At 36.8% G+C, this 20,467-nt stretch overlaps 1 protein-coding gene and 1 long non-coding RNA gene across 2 annotated transcripts; both read right to left on the reverse strand.

Moving 5' to 3' along the window:
- Nucleotides 1-351: 351 nt before the first annotated feature.
- On the reverse strand, nucleotides 352-18,992 carry cyth2 (cytohesin 2). Its single transcript, XM_082150424.1, has 12 exons — nucleotides 18,806-18,992; nucleotides 16,383-16,533; nucleotides 15,854-15,920; nucleotides 15,028-15,146; nucleotides 14,434-14,514; nucleotides 13,851-13,963; nucleotides 13,243-13,391; nucleotides 10,004-10,115; nucleotides 6,165-6,241; nucleotides 5,531-5,602; nucleotides 5,227-5,381; nucleotides 352-4,066 (listed from the first exon to the last, which is right to left on the reverse strand). The coding sequence occupies exons 1-12, from the start codon at nucleotides 18,870-18,872 to the stop codon at nucleotides 3,979-3,981; spliced, it is 1,251 nt and encodes a 416-aa protein (XP_082006550.1). The 5' UTR covers nucleotides 18,873-18,992; the 3' UTR covers nucleotides 352-3,978.
- On the reverse strand, nucleotides 8,862-9,996 carry LOC309484279. Its single transcript, XR_014200814.1, has 2 exons — nucleotides 9,146-9,996; nucleotides 8,862-9,091 (listed from the first exon to the last, which is right to left on the reverse strand). It is a non-coding gene; the product is annotated as an uncharacterized lncRNA (long non-coding RNA).
- Nucleotides 18,993-20,467: the final 1,475 nt, after the last annotated feature.

A 20,467-nucleotide genomic window follows, 5' to 3' on the forward strand; every position in this document is an offset into this window, starting at 1 on the left:
TGACATTATTATGCATTTTATGTAATTAGTCTGCTGTAAAGATCTCAAAGCCATCAAAATTTCATTTTTACTTTAAAAGGTACTTAATGCATTTTTGTAAATAACATGTTCATGCAAATACTTGTTGCCAGCCCTTATATTGCAACAGCCTCATGACAACTCATAATTATTTTGGCAAATTTATATGAATTTGTTAATGCTTACTTTTTTCCTATGAATCCCACTATGAATTTGTACAAAATATGTGAGATAGAGGTTTTGTAGGTTTAACGAGACAAATATTTCCAAGTACACCTTGTTGAGAACAGTATGATTCACCAGATATTAATAAACACACACACACAATGTGAATGTCTTTTTTCAATCTTTTTGTTTATTAGAGTTGATTGGCACCAGTGTACCATAACTGAGTTTTCATTTTGCTACATGAATTTCTCAACAATCTGTGGCCAATCAGAAACAGGGAGGGGGGAAAAAAAAAGAAAGAGGAGGAGGAAACGCTTTCATTTGTCCTATCGTATTCACAGACTAGCTGAAAGGTTTTGGCACCTTCGCACTTCTCATCAAGAATGCCCAGATTTAGAGTCTCCAAAACGTATTCAAGTCATCAGAGTCGTTCTACAGTCTTCGTCAGACCACGTCATGCCCAAACTATTCGTTTAAACACATAGCTTATATCAAGGAATGTACTGTTGCAGTCAGCAGTTTAATGCCATTTAACACTTGGAGTCTCTTGAGATCTCTCGCAGTCATATATACGTATGGCCTGTGGGTTAACATACAATACAATGTGAAGCAGGTTCACCTCAAATGATTTGATGTGGATGCTGTATACTGGCATCCGTTATGTGTGCAGCAAGGCTTAAACCAGTTAAGAACTGCAGTGTAATTACATAATCATAGAGGGCACTAGAGAGTAAATCAGGCTGTCGTTTAGTCGAAACTGTGCTGAACTCTATTAAAGTGCCATAAACATGGATTCTAACTCCAAACTATTAAATATGTCTTAAAGTCAAAGACATCGATTACTATAGCCAAGCTTTATATTAATCGGGAAAAAAATAAAATAATAATTCACAAAAGTCAAGCAAAATGCACTGCTAAACAATTCTCAGTATTAACCATTTCATAATTAGCATATTTAAATAGTGTGGTTATTATTATTTTAAACTCCAGACGCTATTAGTGTTCCGTATAAATCGGCTTTAAAAATATTGATAGAACATTCCTTATCGCTTTGTTTTGATCAAGTACACGTTTTAATAGTTACTAGATGCTTTTTGAACTGCAATGCCAAATTTGCAGACTTGCTCGCTCACGTGAGCTTTAGAAATACAGAACGCTAATAGTCGCCGTAGACGTGTCCAAAAACACAGGCATCAGATTCACCCTTTACAAAAGATGCTTCGATTCAGTACAACATGCAACCCCATGATCCTTGTTTCTCAAAAAAGAAAGATTTGGAAAAACAATAAATAAAAATGCTAGCAATGTGTGTAGTAAACAAAGATAACAACATGTATTTACAAACAGAAAAAGGCAAAATATAATGTACATTGGAAAAAAGCTGCCATGGACTCCTTCAAACTGAACAGCACTGAGTAAGAGGGAGTAACTAGTGTTTCACACAAATAACAATACAAGTATGTCTGGCACATATTTTAGGATCAGGAATTATATTAAACCATCTTTTTCATGCATTAAGCAGCAGACACAGCAGTCTCTCTCTGCTTTGGCAAACACACATTCTGAAAGGCCAATCGAGACGGTTTGCTTGTAATGACAGCGAATCTCACCTAACCTGTCAAGATCATGTCAAATTTCATCCCAAATTCTAAAGAAATCAGGGTAACACTTTACAATAAGGTCTCATTTGTTATTAACACTAATTAACAGTGAACAATGAGCATTTATTAATCTTAGTTCATATTTATTGACATTATTTAATGCTCTGTGAACCAACACAAACTACTGTATTAACTAATTTAAAATAAAATAAACAAATGCTGTAAAAATACGTTGTTCATTGTTAGTTCATATTAATGCACTAATTAATGCTAACAAAAAGGCTTAGTTTAGCCAAAAATTAAATAAAAAATTAAAATAAAATCATTATTTACTCTCCCTCGTGTCGTTCCAAACCCGTAAAAACTTTCGTTCGGCTTCAGAACACAAATGAAGATCTTATTGATGAAATCAGAGATATTTCTGTCCCTCCATTGACAGCTACACAACTACCACTTCACGCTTCAAAAAGTTCATAAAGACATTGTAAAACTAATCCATATGAATTGAGTGGTTTAGTCCAAATTTTCTGAAGAGACTCGATCACTTTGTGATGAACAGAAGCTCAACCGTACATAATTAACACGCAAAAATTAACCTCATTAGTTCTTGCACATAAAGCAAACATAATTGAGTTGTGAGTTGATCAGTGTTAATGTGAATAAAAAGACTAAATTCAATCTGTTCATCATATAAAGTGATTATGTATCTTCAGAAAATTTGAACCGCTCAATTCATATGGATTCGTTTTACAATCTCTTTATGAACTTTTTGAAGCGTCAGAGTTTCAGGTGCGTAGCTGTCAGTGGCAGGAACGAAATCTCTCAGATTTCATCAAAAATATCTTCATTTGTGTTCAGAAGATGAACGAAAGTCTTACGGGTTTGGAACGACACGAGCGTGAGTAAATAACTACATAATTTTCATTTTTGGGTGAACAACAAAACCCTTAACAATATAACTCTTTAACAAAAGTGACCCAATTGTAAAATGTTACCAAAATTAGATTTAATTCCGCCAAACCTCTGGATGCATTTGGAGGGAAATGTGCTTAGTTAAGGGCAAATAAATTAAATTAAAAAAAACAATCTTGAAAATTAGTTAATTTCTTTTTGCAAAATCTATTTTTCTTCTTAGTGTACAATATAATCTGGAGATATTTTCATGAGATTCCCCCAAGAACAGTTTTGCAGCACCAGTGGTTGAGTTATCAGTTTAAACCCAGTTGGTTTAGTTGAAACACTAGTAAGAACATTCAGAAACAGGGCTGTGGGGACTTTTAAGGCTCTTTTCTCAAAGGTGGAGGAGCTTATTTAAGGACTCGCATACAATGAGATGTGTTTCTACAGATGCTTTGATGGGTCAGTGAAGTTCAATATAGTTGTGCACTGGAAATGACATCACCGGCAGGTTTATCACGTGGCCTATACCATTATTATTCTACCAATATTAGTCTAAAAATAACTGATTGGATATGCTTGACTCAGTCTTGATATGTAGTGTGAACAGCAATGACCTTCATTTACATCTTCATTTATAACATGTAAATAAACTCAAATGAGTAAGAGATAAATAGTGTCAGTTTAGATAAATTAACTAAGACAGGTAGCAGATAGACCCAGTAAACCAATAACAAAAGCCTTCAGTGAGAACGAAACGTCCTGCTCATTTCTGCTAAAGGCTCGGTTGAATCTGTCCCTGATGATGGAGGTGATGATGAATACATCAGGCTGGTTGGTCATCTACCCTGTATGTGTAAGAACTTCACAGTAAAATGCTGGAAATAGCAGTAATGGTGGTCAGAAGCCACCGAATGTGAGAGCGCTGTCAGTGATGAGGTGAGGATGGAGAATTATGCAGATTTATGAGTGTTATGTTCGTCGGTGAAGGTCTATGGAATGTCAGCGTAATATAGTGTGGGACTACAAACTAGCATGATAGTGAATAACACTGTGTAGTGTACAAGTGTAGTGGAAGTTATAACATAAGAGATGGGTAATTGTGCAGTCCAGACCACCTAAATCCAAACCAAAGATGATGACGTTCAGGTTTCCCCAACGACATCCATCTCTCCATAAAACCAGCATTATGGATTCTTCTGATGAGAGGACAAGAGCTACCTTAATGAAGTATCATTGGTTTCTCAGAGAATGGATGGAGTGTTTGGAAGGATGGAGGAGAAATGGAGGATTTCTAAGGTTGCTCCTCCTTCTTCTTTAGGGAAATGCGTTTCTTCCTGGCTGCAAGCATCTCGTAGAAGGGGTCGACGCTCACAGCAGATCTGCAACAAAAACAGAAGATCGGGTCATGTTACATGCTCTTATTTGCAGAGTTAGCATAGATTTCCTATTTGTCCCTATAATGCCTACTCTATCATTTTATACACATTTCAAAGGTCTCTAAATGATCAACAAAAAAACCCTGTTGCACACAATCTACTGCATGTCTTCTGTCGTCTGAGTGATAGTTTATACTTTATAAAAATCAATAAAGATTTCACAGGACAAAGTATAGCTTTTATATTGTTAGTGATATTTCAAGATGAACACTTACTGGACTGAAACAACTTAGGTTTACTTGAGTATCCATACATCATTTTTTATAAAACTCATATTAAATTGTGAGTATCAAATATGATCCATCAGGATTTTGAGGAACGTTTATTTGTTCATCTCTCAATCATCATTGTACTGCATTGCATTATGTGTTTTTAAACTACAGAGCTTTGATCATAAAACTAAGTATTTAAAAATCATCTTACCACCAAGACATATTATTGGGAGATATAGAGTGAAAACTGATATTTATATGATTTTATGTAAGTATCTGCTATACTGTTATAAAGATCTCATTGATTTACAGTACAAGCTATCAGAATTTCATCTTAACCATAAAAATATCTGCATCTGCAACAGATTTCACATTTTTGGGCCTCTGAATAAAACTGAGCTGTTTTTCCTCCTCTAGTGTGAGCTCCATTATTCTCACTAAATCAAACTATATGAGCCATAAAAGCCTGACGCATTATGATACTCAGCAAAGACTTTTTTATTTATTTTATTTTTTAGATCTTGTCTAAAGGTTCAATAAACTCTTCTTTTTCTGACTATTGTTTCATGTAAGACAGGCTAAACATGTTGGGGAGGGACATATTGGAAGGCTTAGGAGCGCAAAATTTACATTTCAAATATTTGTATCTGTTATTTTTGTGCCCTGAGGAGTATACTAGCATATACACTGCTATTCCCATCAGGAAATGCAAATATACTTCAGATAAGTTAAGCAAATATTTGTCAAGAGGCTGATAAAAACTTGCACTGCCATCAGTGTGAATATTTTTACAGCATTTGAGCCCCTTTGTCAGGTCGCTCTTGGTGTAAATAGTTCTTTACTCTTTCGAATGCCTTGTCCTCTGAGATCTTCATTCAGCCGATTACTCACTTGATGCTGTGTATCCATTCGTCCTTTTCCTCTGGGGTGGGAGCTGAGATCCGGTACACCATGTGGTTTCCCTCCACCACACGTCCATCAGCCTCGGTCTTGCACGCTTTAATCAGCTGCCCGCGGTTATTAGGGATGTACAGCTCAAAACAGTTCTGCACACAAAAAACACCACCATGAACAAACAGCACATAAACCCTTTTTGATATACTGCCCAGCCCTAATGGCAAATAAAATAATCTGTGGTTGATATATGAAAATTATCATGGAAATTGTTCTATTTGATTAGGTGCATTTGGCTTACTGGCTTTCTGGGATCTTCGACCTCTCGAATGCTCAGGTTCTCCAATGGTATGATGCCTCTGGGCTCCTTGTCCTGAAGACACACACACACTCAGTAAATCAGTCAGAACTTCCTATCAGGGGTCAATTCAATCAAAGCTGAATTTTCAGCATCATTCCTCCAGTCTTCATTGTCACATGGTCCTTCAGAAATCATTCTAATATGCTGATTTGTGGCTAAAGAAACATTTCTGATTATTATCAATGTTGAAACAGTTGTGCTGCTTTATATTTCTGTGGAAACTGTGATGCATTTTTCAAAATTCTTTCATAAATAGAAAGTTCAAAATGTTATTTATTTGAAATATAAATCTTTTGTTACTATCACTTTTGATCAATTTAATGCTAATAATATGCAGTACAAACAATTATTACATGGCTCTCTAGAATATTTGATTCTGAATGGTCAACTGCAGCATTCTCGGGTCAAATTATTTTGTACAAAGAACTATAATTGACTGTTCAATTCATTATCCTGCTTAATAAGATATATACTTGTACTTGTTATATACAGCCATTATACAAAATTATTTTATACAAAGTATTACAAAGAGCTGTGTAATAAGATGAAATATTGCTATTTTTGATTGACTTACTGTTGTGTACTCGAAGTAATAGAGGCAGTTATCTGTCAGAATGAACCACCGTCTCTTCCACGTTTTCACACGACCTCCTGAGAATGATCATTACACTGGATTAGAGATGTAAGACAGGCTTTGTAAACATCAAATTTCCTCTGTGTCAGCCTGCGAATGAAACTGCACAGACACAGCAAGAAATCTCTACACATTACATTATTAGTAGAGTGAAACCCTTGAAAAACCCAACTAAATTCCTACTAAACTAATTTTACAAGATTTTTACATTTTCTGCAGATTGGTAAGTGATGTTTGCTAGTGCAAAATCAAGATGCCAGTGGTTGCCTGAGTATAATTACACTTCTTTTGTGTTCTGGTTGGTTGCTAGGTGGTTGTGTAGAGGTAAAAGTCAAAAGAGCTCACAGCCTCAAACCTCTATGAGAATATACACTATAATCTATCTGGAGTTTTGGGACACCTGACCATTACACCAACAGGGACTATAATGACACTGCATTCTAAATTCTAAAAAGATTTGGTCCTCCCTTTGCAGTTATAACAGTTTCCACTCTTCTGGGAAGGCTTTCCAGAAGATTTTTGAGTGTTTCTGTGGGAATGTTTTGCCCATTCATCCAGTAGAGCATGTGTGAGGTCAGGCACTGATGTTGGACGAGAGGACCTGGCTTGCCATCTCCGTTCCAGTTCATCCCAAAGGTGTTCGATTGGGTTGAGGTCAGGGCTCTGTGTGGGTCAGTCAAGTTCCTCCACAACAAACTCATCCAACCATGCCTTTATGAACCTTGCTTTGTGCAGTGGTGCATAGAACTGAACTATTCATGATTCATGAACTGGAATAGAAAAGGGCCTTCCCTGAACTCTTCCCACAAAGTTGGAAGCATAGCATTGTCTAAAATGCCTTGGTATGCTGAAGCATTATGTTTCCCCTTCACTGGAAGTAAGTGGCTTAACCCAATCACTGAAAAACAGCCTCATACCATTATCCCTCATCCACCAAACATTACAGCTGACACATTTCAGTCAGGCAGGTATCCGCCAAACCCAGACTCGCCCATCATACTTCCAAACAGAGAAGTGTGATTTGTCACTCCAGAGAACATGTTTCCACTGCTCCAGAGTCTAGATGCGGTGTGCTTTACACCACTGCATACGACACTTGGCATTGTACTTGGTAATGTGAGGCTTGCATGAAGCTGCTCGGCCATGGAAACTCAGAAGAGAAGAGCCGACTCCCATTCGGGGAGAGCCGAATCTTCAGCCGCAGGCAGGGGCGGGACTTTTCTTTGGATGGGCACACCATGTGGCCAATCACATGGGCGGACAGACTAGGATCATTCCATTATGTGAAAGGAAGGGGGACACACGCTCAGAAGATAGCGAGTGTAGTGGTACAGGCCAGGTCCATAGAGTAACAGAGAGAGGCGGGGGAGCCGGATTTAAATGCAAGCGTGTAGGGAGAAAGTGAAGAAATGAGCAAAAATCGAAAAAGCAGCAGCATCTGAGCTCAATGATATTGGAGACTTCTCAAAAACAGGACAAATAAATCAGAGAGGAGAAAATATTTTTTTGTAACGAAAAAATGCATAGAAATAAGGCTTCTATGAAACCACAGATTAAAAAATTGCTTACCAACACACAAATCATTCACAATTGCTAAATTAGGCTAAAATATAAGGCTCCAAGTGATACTAAATGAATAGCCATTTGGGAGCCGTAAGAGCCGGCTCTTCTAAGGGAGCCGAGCCAAAAGAGCCAAATCTTTGAAAAGAGCTGGACTTCCCATCACTAGTTGACCGTGGAATATCAAGCAGGGATGACATTTCATGAACTGACTAATTGCAAAGGTGTCATTCTATCACAGTACCACGCTTGAATTCACTGAGCTCTTTAGAACGACAGTTTTCCATAAATGATTGTAAATGCAGTAAATGTGGCAATGGGTCTGACTGAAGCACCTGAATTCATTAATTAAGAAGTGTGTCCCAATACATTTGTCCATATAGTGTATGTGAGAGGTTTTTCCCCTTTATTTTATGGTCTGGTCATTAGTGATTTTTTTTGCTTTGCAAAATAATTCAGTTTTGAATCGCCCACATGCGGATGACTCCTGATGGTCAGAATTGTGTAAATGCACGTTAACAAACCCAAACATGCATGCACTTTTTACAAACCAACTGCAAATGTTCTATTGAAAGTAATCCATTAAATGCTATTAACAATTTATCTAATACCAAGAAATATATGTTATTTTATGAATTTGTAGTGTGTTTTGTTTGTTTTATGGAGAGCTTGGTTAATCAATAAGAAACTACAACTCTTCCTTTTTTATTATAAACTATGCCACTGAAAATTTCTACAAAACTATAACACCGACTGATCAGAGATGAGGTAAAAACTATATAGGTTCTCAGAGATCGACCCTAGTGGCGAACCATTGGAATTTCATACAATACCTTGTTTACTGAAATCACGTCACTTTGCCAGTTTGATACATGCTCCGAATCACTGGTTTGAAACAAATGATTCGCAATGTTTCGAAGCTTCATGAAGCAGTGCTTCGAAATTACCCATCACACTACTGGCGCCAGTTGCATAAACTTAGCCACTATGTTAAGACTGTCTCTTAAAGGGATATTTCACCGCTGGATGAATGTGTATTTATTTTAAATTGGGTCATTTATGTAGTAGAAAAATGTATTTTTGGCTCATGTGGATGAAAGACAACAACTCCCAGAATGCACTTGCTCCGCTGCCCTACGAGGCCACTCCCAAGCCACGCCTACCGGTTACAGAGGGCAGTATCGGAAGAAATTATACAACTAGGCTACTAGTCGACTCGAAACTGAAAAGACGCCGTTTTATCGTGAGATCCCCCTATGGGCGGGTTGAACACATGCAGAACGAGCTCCTCCTACTGGCTGTAGTCTCTCGCCTCTGGACAAAAAAAGCCTCCGATGACACAAAATGAAAATTTTTACGACATCAGAGGTTTTTTTCCAGACACACAATACAGAAATCTCTCGTCTCAGGGGGACATGAGGGAGGGAAGCACGGTCATTTGAAAATGCTACCGGGTTTCTACTGATACAAAGCTTAATGCTAATCGATGAAGTATCCCTTTAAGAACTAATTTGGCCAAATAGAAATTAGTCAAGGGTTACTTTTCTGATTCAAATTAGACCGATCTACCCTTTTATGTAACTGACTTTAAAAAGTTAGCACCAGTCTTGAAGAAAAAAAATTAGATGACTAACTTTTAAGACTAGTCTAAGCAGTTTATGCACCATGATCACATAGTAAAGTAACAGCTCCCCTCTCTGCAACAACACACATAATTTGAGGAATCAGTCATGTCTGAAGCACAATCACTACAATAATAATAATGCTTTGCAAACATGACTAATAAGATCATTGTGTCCTAATCTAAGTGGTCCTTCTCTACAAGTTGTTCTAGTAAGGCTGTACGTACCTCCTGAAGGGTGAACAGCCCCAGCATCGGCAGAGAAATCACAGGTCAAGCAGAGCAGGAGCCAGAAGAGATCGGAAAAAGGGAACGGGGAGACGGATCACAGGAAACAGAAAGACAGAGGAGAGGGAGACACAGGGAGAAGGAAAAAGATTCAAAAGCCTTTAGTGCTTGAGAGATCACAGAGCTCGCCATGCAGAAAGAAAGTAAATCTTCGAAATCAGAAGTGATGTTTCGCTTGGGTTTTTTTTAAAGAGAAAACAAAAGTGCAAAGCGCTGCAATGAAATAGAATATCATGCAATGGCAATGATAGAGACCCTTCCGACTTTGGTTAAACAGAAACTCTCCTGGCGCACATCAGGAGGGACTCACCCAGCTTGAGGAGCCAGCCTTCTCTGTCAGGGTTGAAGAAAGTATGCGTCAGGTCATTCCCATCATCCTCTGGGATCTTAAAAGGCTCGTTCTTAATGCTGTCATACAGATTCTGAAGAGAACACTCACATTGTTTATAAAAGCATTCCATGTGAATAGTTATTATTAAAAAGGCCTTGAATCACTCAAGGGTCGTTCACACTGACAGCAATTTTGAGCAACATAGTAGCAACCGGAAATAGAGCCCTACGAAATGGTTGATTAAAAATAGTCATTTTTTGTAATAAAAAAAACAGGTCTAATTTATTGAGCTCGTGAAACCTACATGATTTAACAATTTATTAAAAGATTAAAAAAACATAACATTCTTGGGGCCCTATGAAAGCCATTTTATTTCACCCCCAAATTCTGTTTTCTTATTTCTAAATTCTGTTTTCCGTTTTAACTTAATTTTTTTTATGGCTTGAATAAATTAATAAATCAAAAAGCATGTCTAAACAATTGAATAAATAAAACTTTAACATTTAATAACATTTTTACAATAATGTGCCCCATTTTTCAGGAAACCTGTGTCGCCTATATAAATTAAGCTCTATTTATGAAAAATGTATAAAAAACAGTGGTAATCAAATGAAAGCATAAAGCATTAATGAATCTTTTAAAAAGTAATCAATAGAAAATGAACAATTTCTTCTTTTTTTTGACAAATAAAATGCTGCACAAAAGAGGCTGTTAACATTGTGTGATATTCCATACAATAAAGTTTTAATAATTTTAATAATACTATTAGGGCTGGGCAATATGGCTGAAAACTGTATCACGATATAAGTGTTTCATATCGGTCGATATCGATAATTATTGATATTTTTTATGACCTATTTAAAATAAGGAACAGGAGACAAATATATTACTTTTTTTTTATTATTATTTCAAATTTAACCTTCCTCTGATTATAATCCCCTCAGTTATAAAGGCAGAAAATGTCAACACAACCATGGAAAACACTCAAATAATTAAAATGTTAACATAAGTTTAAAATCACAATGAACACTCAACAATTATCTCTTAACATTAAGGTGCAAAATTAAAGAATACGTAAGAAATGCTTAATAAAATAGTGCAAAGTGTTAAATATAAACATAGAGAAACCGACGACGGTCTTGCATAATTTGCAGACGATATTGGTCTGACTACGCTCAGACTTATAAAATCCAAAAAACTGCCATACTGGCGATCTGACTTTTCCTGTTTTATCAACACTCATTTTCCACTTATCACTCACGCCGGTTCTGTTACTGAAGAATCCAGCAAAACGAGACAACAATATGGCGCAACCATACTGTTACATGACCGGCTGTTAGCGTGTCACTCCCTACGTTGCTAGGTCACCAGAGAGTGAGTGCCTTTGTTCGTGCAACCAAACTTGCTTCGCAACCTCTGGTTTCTTCCGACAAAGAAAAAAATATAATTATCGAACGTTTTATCGAACGCATTTTTTATTGATATTGATTACGTGTCTATCGCGATACATATCGCTATCGCCCAGCCCTAAATACTATTATTATTATTACTTTGAGAAGTACATTCACACAGTCACACAGAGACCCATAGAACATGCAGACTTCAATAGCAGTCTTTTTGCAGTTTAATATTCACACACTGGTCTGTATCAAGATTTAAATAACTGTTGAATAGGGGTGCACCGATCCGATATTAGGATCGGATATCGGCCGCGATACTGACAAAATAGCTGGATCGGGGATTGGAAAAAATAACAGATCCACGGGCCGATCCAGGTTTTTTTTTTTTTTTTTTTTTTTTGTCGTCGCAGCAGAACCTACGTCATTCGTTAGCTTCACGTGTGTCGCATGCTAGAAGCAACATGGAGCGAGCCAGAGGCCGTTTCTCAATACCAAGTACGCAAACTTCGGACTTGCGTCCTTGGTAGTTCGGACTTGACAAGTTTGACTCAGGAGAACGAACTCCCGAGGACGAGAGGCGGCAAGTCCGGTTATTCTGCAAATGGAACAGCAGCGTTCTTGATCGCGTCACTCAGCTCGCTCTGGCTACTCCGGTCATCTCTTTATGTATGTATTAGCCAACAATAAAACGAAATATGTTATAAAACACCACTCTGCCTCTTTTCATTTAAAAAAATCTTAAACATATTAATGGCCACATAAATGTGGTTCAGGCAAACGCGTACATTGATCATCTTTACTGCATATATTTATAACAACACGAAATATAAAACAACCCTGCTTCTTTTTGTTTTCATTTTTTAAAATATGAAACATATTGATCATTAAAACTGACATTTAAATTTGCCATTGCTGATTAAGTGAGCATTCACAGGTCATGTTTGTGATGGTGGTGTGACACTGCACTACATGTTCAATGTTTGGTTATTATTATGTGTGATCAAGTTGTTGTTGTTCGACCAACTTTTTATTTGTTTATTCTCAGGTTCAGCTGCTATGTTGCATTTTAAATTCCTGTTTGCAGGACTTTGCACTTTATATTTTTTACATGTTTACAATGTTTGGTTACTGTTTGATTACTATTGTATGTTCAACCAATGCACTGTTTTGTTTCTTGTGGCTACATTTTATTTATTTTAATTTAAGAGTTTGATTACATTATATTTTAGATTTGAATGCACAATTGTTTTTTAAATAGGCCTAAATAAGAATTCAACATTACATACATCTTTTATTTTGTCTTAGTTATGTTTAGTTAGTAAAGTCTGGTGCCTTTAGTCTCTTCAAGGAAGGTATAAGGTGGAAGGTATACAGTTTATTATTAATTCAACAATAGTATCGGATCGGTATCGGGTATCGACAGATACACAAATCCCAGGCATCGGTATCGGTATCGGGACTGAAAAAGTCGGATCGGTGCACCCCTACTGTTGAATAACTTATGCAATTCATCAAAAAGTCAACAATATTTGTAATATAAAATACTAGGCTTATTTGACAACTACACTAGAAAGAAAGCTAGAGAAGAGAAATGCATAGAAGACTTTTGATTTATTATTCTAATTTGTCAAATTCCACAAAATGACATTTTGTGTTACTTCCATTAAATTCTATTTTTATGACTGGATTCCATAGGACTCTGCTGAAGTCATTCGTTTTTTATTATTTTATAGCAAAAAAATGTTGATGTATTTATGTAACAGCATTTTTATTACAATATACTAATCAGCCAAGTCATAATGACATGTTCACACTCACTCTGAGCAGATCCTCAGGTAAATCTCCCCCGTCATTGATGCCTCTGTTCATGCTGATGAAGCGCTCCACTGTGGGCTTGTCCCGCACATTGGGGTTGTGCAGACTGGTGTTCAACATGATGATGGAAAACGACAGCACGTAGCAGGTGTCTGCGGGGACAAGACAGAGTTTAAGTGGTGTTCTCGATTCTCAGCGTGTGGATGTTTTTCACTGCAAGACGAAGACGTTTGTTTGTTCGGGTTCGGCGTCTCGTGTCGCAAATCCAATGACGGTGGGTAGTGACGATTCTCTCTGACCAATCAGTGATCTGCAGTGTTTACACGTCACATTTCAGTATCGGTTCGGCTCGCTTGGAACATCAACAGAGGTCGTACTATTTAAGTGAGCCGTACCGAGCCGTACCATGCACTGGAAAAGAGCCATAACCAAAACCAGACACACTTACTCAATTATGACTATTCTGAGAATCTTAGAATCAAAATGATGAAATAACACAAATGTGACCCATTATATGTTGCGATCAAAAGAACAGCTAGTGTATATGTTGATGAAAGCCTCAGGAGCTGTGTGTGTGTGTGTGTGTGTGTGTGTGTGTGTGTGTGTGAGACCTGTGCTCTGGAAGACTCCAGGATTGCAGTGACAGTATCTCTGTGCAAAGGCCTCCATCATCCTGTCGATTTTCTGAGCCTCGCCTGGCAAGCGGAAACTCCACAGAAACTGCCTGCATTGAGCACAAATAGACAGATGCACCATGAAGACAAGCACAACACGATAACATGTGAATACTTCTAACTGTTTTGCATACAAAAAGCCCCAATACAAAATGAACAAGATGTTCCTAGATCAGTCAGGGTTATATTCGTGAACTAAAAATGTTCATTGAAATGGAAATATTAGTTAAATTGTTATTAGAAATGTTGTCTTGGCAATAAACTGAAATAAGTTTAAGTGTAGTTAAGTACTAAAATGATTAACTGGAAATAAATTAAAATAAAACTAACTGAAATGAAAATAAATTAAACCGAAAACAAATGGAAAAAAATAAACGTCAAAAGTACATAATGAAACTACAGAAAAATAAAATTAACATGAAAAATAAAAATAAAAGCGAATTCAAAATATTAATAAAACAAACAAACAAAACTAAAATAACACTGAGGAAAGTCACAAAGGTTAAAGTTGCTGATTTACCGAAGAGCTTGTACCAAGTTCAGATCTGTGAATTCGTGAAGATCAACAAAAGCCTGCAATACTTTAATATTGAAGTCATCTCTGAAAGAGAGAGAGAGAGAGAGAGAGAGAGAGATGTATTAACAACATTAACAAAATCTCTGTTTAAATCACTGATCTATCATATATTATTATAAATCTATCATAATAATATTATTATTATATGCTCTATTATAATGATATTATAAATCAGTAGTTTAAATATGCTTGTTGCTTTAGCCGTTAGAGACCGTTTGCAAAGTTAAACGGTTAGTTCACCCAAAAATTAAAATGACCCCATGATTTACTCACCCTCAAGCCACCATAGGTGTATATGACTCCATGAGTAAACCATGGGCTAATTTTAATTTTTGCGTGAACTATCCCTTTAAACCCTCTCAGAAAAGCTTCTTTAAATTCATCTCAAATGCAACTCTGCTTTGAAACTGATTTGAAACAAAAATTTAATTTTGCACATGCTTAGCTTATATGTTATTGTACTTCTTTTTCTAACAGTCACAAATAAATAAATAAATAAATAAATAACTGATGTAATGCAGTTGAAGTGCAAAGTACCTTTCACCCAAATAGTCTCCTATTGCAGTTTTATTGAGTCCTTCTCCTTTGTACAGAAACTGAGCAATGTCCTCTGAAGTGTGTCTCAGAAGCTCATTCTCCACTAGGAATACAATGCCCTGCGAAAGAGGAAAATATGTGGAAAAATGAAGAAAAGATTCAAATGTTGCCACGTATATGTCCTTAAAATATTTTAGCAACATATTTATGTGTCAGAAAAACCTAACGTAAAACGTTAAGTCTGCTTTTAAATATATGGAAACGAAATGAATACTTTTATTCAGCAAGGCTGTATTAAATTGATCAAAAGAGACAGTAAAGACTTCCAGTTTCTATTTCAAATAAATGCTGTTCTTTTAAACATTCTATTCATCAAAAAATCCAGTTTTTTTTTTTTTTTTTGCAGTTTCCACAAGAATATGAAGCACCACAAAGTTTTCAACATTGATAATAATAAAAAATGTTTCTTAAGCAGCAAATCATCATATTAGAATGATTTCTGAAGGATCATGTGACACGGAATACTGGGAGTATTTAAGCTTTGAATTCACAGGAACAAATTGCATTTTTAAAGTATATTTCAATGAAAAACAGTTCTTATAAATTGTAGTAATATTTCATGATATTACTGTACCTCTGATCAGATAAATAAATGCAGTCTTTTGTAAGCATAAGAGACTTCTTTCAAAGAATTTGAATGACCATACAAAAAAACGTTACTGTGATAATAATGCTGGAAAACAGTGGCAACACGAAACACGTGCATTTCTTCTTTCTGTTCTCTTGAGCTGTATTACTTTATAACTTCACTTTTAGGATGGCTTACCTTTTTCGGGTCCATGTTGAATTTTTTCCTGCCCATGGCCACATGTCGACTCTTCTGTAATGTTTTGCTATAAAATAAAAGACAGGAGATCAATATTGTTTTGTGAAATACAACACCTCACTGTAGAGTGTTTAATGAACCTACTGAACACACAGCATGAAGAGAGTTCAAGTTCATGTCAATGACTGCACTGTTCACACAGAGATAACGTGTGTGTGAGTGTGTGCTTTTATTGAGTGTTATCTATCCGAGAAGGCAAATTGGAGAAAGAAAAAATGCATGAATTCCCAACAATATAACCTGAGACTAAACCTGCATCTTTTTTTCGCCAACACTTGAGCCATTAATACTAACACTTTGTCTTCTATTCTATTATATATCTATTTATACATGTACTGCGTTAGATTAAACTGGGAAGGGTCATAGCACTTGCATATTGATGTCCTATTGTTAGTTTAACTGCTTCTACTGTTCTCATTTGTGGATAAAAGCGTCTGCTAAAGGAAATGCATGTAAATGTAAGACTAACCTGCCCTCTGTGCTGGTCTCCAGCCCCTCTACCTCTATAATGGCTTCTCTCAGCTCCTCTTTCAGTCTCTGGATCTCCAGAATCAGCGCTCCTTTCCTGCGCCGGATCTCCTCCAGCTCGGAGCGCTCCTCTGGGCTCAGGTCCGCTGGGACTGTGAAGAGAAAGAAAGAAAGGAGGGCGAAATGAGGTCACAGGGACTTGGATAGGAAAGGAACTGAAAAGACGGTACACTCCACCCAGGAGTCTTTAACACGAACGCCCCGTTTCTCTGGCCTGTGTCTAATATCATTCACTTTATGATGCGAGATGGAAACGTGATCAGGATTCGGGACACTGCGCTGCACGGGAGAGGTTTACGTTCAGGTTCTCTGTGGACTAACTGACGACTCTTGCGACACCGGTGGGTGTTTGGAAGCTTTAGAGAGAGCAAGCCAGGACAAACCTGAGCCAAACCCGCAGAAGCTCAGAAAGCAACGCCTGCAGGCAGAGACACATACTCATTTTCACAATCGTCAGCTCCAAACCCTCAAATGAATCACTTAAAAAAACACTATTAGCTTCTGCTTCACAATAGGGTCTAAAAGCTACTATTGTAACACATTTTTCCAAAACAAACGGACTTTATCAGCATGACAATTTGATGTTAGATTTGAACATGAATTTTAAAATATCAACCTCATCAAACCTTTTACCCAACTCAACCCCATTTCAAGTATTTTAATGAAATGTTTAAAAATTACTATTATTTTTAAATAGCTTCTTTTTTTTCTAAAACAGCGGTAAGAAAAATTCTAAAAGGCTAACGATTAAAAAGCAATATTTATGCAAAATTCAGATTAGGCCCTACATCAGTTTTTCATCTGCCATTTGTACCTAATATATATTTTTTTTATTTGCAAATCCTACATTTGTTCACAGATACATCCAAAAAATCATTTAAAAAAAAGAAAGAAAGTTGATTAAATAACATGAATCTGAGAAGGTCTAAATACTTGGGGTGTGTCTCTTATTGCAATGACAGCAGGACTGGATCTACATGAACTAAAGCTGATGATCATTTTCTCCAGCATGATCTGAGATGATCTAAAGAGCATCTTGAGCTTTAACAGAAGAGCATAAGTCTGACTCTCTGCAAAGAGTCACATGACCGTGACCATCTCCATACCGATGTGATGACTCCGATCATCAACCAGACGGAACTGGATTGAATATTTTGAATGTTCAGATTGCAATCTGACTTCTGACCTATAATGCTGCCTGAATCATAATCATACGGTGTTCGCTCGTTGGCCAGAGGAGAACTGGCCCCGACTGAGCCTGGTTTCTCCTGGTTTTTCTTCTTCTCCATTCTGTCACTGATGGAGTTTGGGTTCCTTGCCACTGTTGCCTACGGCTTGCTTGGTTGGGGACATTTAATATTCATGTATATTATGGATCTGCCCGCACTGACACCATTATATGAGAACTGAACTGAGCTGGACAATGACATCACTGGTTTTTTTTTGTCCAGAGCAACTATAGATAAATGAACTAAATTAAGAACTAGTAATGATTTCTACAATGGAAATGAATCAACACTGAACTTAAACTGGACAATGACTTTCTTCTAATGATGCTGTACAGCCAAAACAATCTTTGTTGCATTATTTTCCTGTTATCACTATAAAGCTGCTTTGAAAAAATCTGTATTGTAAAAAAGCGCTATATACATTTAGATGACTTGTCTTGACATCCATTTACTTACTAAAACAAATATCCTCCCTTTACATCACTTTTGGCCACTACTGAACATCTGGTTAGTTACACAGAATTTATGGTTTCATCATAACATTTCTTTGTTGTTTAAATATTATATATTAAATATTTCAATGTGGTCTCAGACTTTTCTGTCTAACTGTACATAGGCCTCCAGCACATCTTCCAGTGAAGAATTAAATGTGCAACAGACTGATGATGACAGATCACAAGCATTTCACTCTGTGTGCCTACATTAAGTTTATAATTGACAAAAAATTAAGTTATGACAAATATGTTTGTGCTTAAGAATGACTCCTTAAAACCAGCAGACAGAAACACTGTTAAAATCCAATAACGCCACCCAAAAGATGTATGATGATGACTTTATGTATGTATGTATTTTCTGTATGAATTTATTCAGCCTCCGATAAAAGCAAAGAGACACGATACAGATGTAAACAACTGAAGGAGGCCGAACATGAATGAATCCAGAACAATGACTGGAGATGGGCAGATTAATGATGTACTAAAGCTGCAGAGATGCTAGATGTGACTACAAAATAATGACATTTGGTTTAAACCCTTTAAAATAGCAAAAACATCCTTCTACGTGAAGCATTTCTCAAGCTCATATAAAACAGTACGTGATGCGGCACTAAACACAACGCTAAACCAGCTTTACTTACTGTAGTCCAGGTCATCCATTTTGGGGGCTTTGCTTTTAGGCATATATGTGTCGGAATCGAATGTCATTCAATAACCGAGAGATAAGGATATATAAAAATATACCCCACAAACGAAAATGAAATAAATAAATAACTAGGCGGAGGACCGATCGGGCTCAGACAAAGGAGGAGTTGAGAGCGGAAGTTGCGACAGTGTCAGACAGCCAGTGAAATTTACGACCCGGAAATGCGGCCATCTTGGTAAGGGCAGGTTCTGTTTGGCTCGTGAACAAAAAAATGTGTTTCTATAAGTATAGACTTATTATTAGATACTAGTAGTCAAGTACGTAATAGTAAGCGATAACTTTTAGTTTTAACACATGATGATGTTACAAACAACCGAGGTAACAGTAGGGTCTTTGTAATGCCAACAGTAAACATGACAATCAATTTAAAGCTGCAGTCCGTAACTTTTTTGTGTTAAAAATTATCCAAAATAATAATAATAATAAAAACATAACCAGCCAGTGTTCAAAACTATCTGCTTGCCGTAGCTCGATTCAAATCGGTTAGCTTTCAATAATGATTTTAATTCCAGTGGTACTGGTGGATTTCAGCGGGAAATTCGAGCATGTCTTTGCATCATTACGTCACATCTGTACACATAAAGAAGGAGTGCCGGCTAGAAGGCTATATTGCGTGTGAGGATGTTGGAGATGGAGATTTATAACCTTTTCTCACAGCACTTGAAATAATTAAACTTATAGCGGATCCAGAATGTTTCAAACGACAATCACCAGTGACAACTGGAGATTCACCAGTTGTAAAACCCAAAATACTTCGGAGAGGCTACAGAAAAAAGAGACTGCAACCGGGCCATGCGAAAACTAGGATAAACATCGGCAGGGCTTTTGAAAGATGGCGTGAACTCAGTGTTTTAAAGGGGTTCAAAATGGACGCAGAGCCTCAAAAATCCTCCTCCGTTGTCAAGTATTGGATCTGAATCAGATCGGTAAAGTGAAAATTTTCCTGACGTAATATGTTTATATTATGTTATATTAGAACACGTTTATGCATAACAGGGATTCTGTTCATACACCGTTTATTTCATAGCACTATGATTGTTATTTGTTTGTACAAAATAACTGCTCTTCTATGATTTGCACGGTTAGACATGATATGATAAGCGTATCGGTAGATTTAATCAGCGCGATTTACTGCAATGCTTTTTTCCCCCATAGTTGATCAGAACAAAAGTGGATGTTACTTACTTGTTCAGACGTCATTTTCCGTTGAAAATTCTAATATTGGTCATACTTCCAAAAAGTAGAATCTGTGATTGCGAATGACAGTATCCACACCGGCGCGGTGATTGACAGCCGCACACTCTCCTCAAAACATTGGATTCATCCGCACTGTTTCATGCCGATGTACAACCCACGTAAAGTTGATAATTCCGCAAATAACTGCAATTGCAGATTTCGAACAGAGATGGCGACAAAGAGGAAAAGCTACGGACTGCAGCTTTAAAGGGGTCATATAATGCCATTTTTGTACAAGCTAATATGATTCTTTAGGGTCTAAATTAAAAGTTTGTAATATACTTTAATAAAAAATTCTCATGTATTGTAAGAAAACACTAATTTTACCTGGTCAAAAACAGCTCTGTTTTCAGTACGCCGT

This window comes from Leuciscus leuciscus (assembly GCF_965113295.1).
Source record: "Leuciscus leuciscus genome assembly, chromosome: 20".
In the NCBI taxonomy this organism is placed as follows: Eukaryota; Metazoa; Chordata; class Actinopteri; order Cypriniformes; family Leuciscidae; genus Leuciscus; species Leuciscus leuciscus.

Excerpts from the sequence above, each read along its gene's own strand:
- cyth2 (XM_082150424.1), bottom strand. The coding sequence starts at position 18,872 with ATGACATTCGATTCCGACACATATATGCCTAAAAGCAAAGCCCCCAAA. Across the intron at positions 15,147-15,853 it reads TCAACATGGACCCGAAAAAG|GGCATTGTATTCCTAGTGGA; the intron begins GTAAGCCATCCT and ends CCTCTTTCGCAG. Across the intron at positions 13,392-13,850 it reads TGGAGTCTTCCAGAGCACAG|ACACCTGCTACGTGCTGTCG; the intron begins GTCTCACACACA and ends TTGTCCCCGCAG.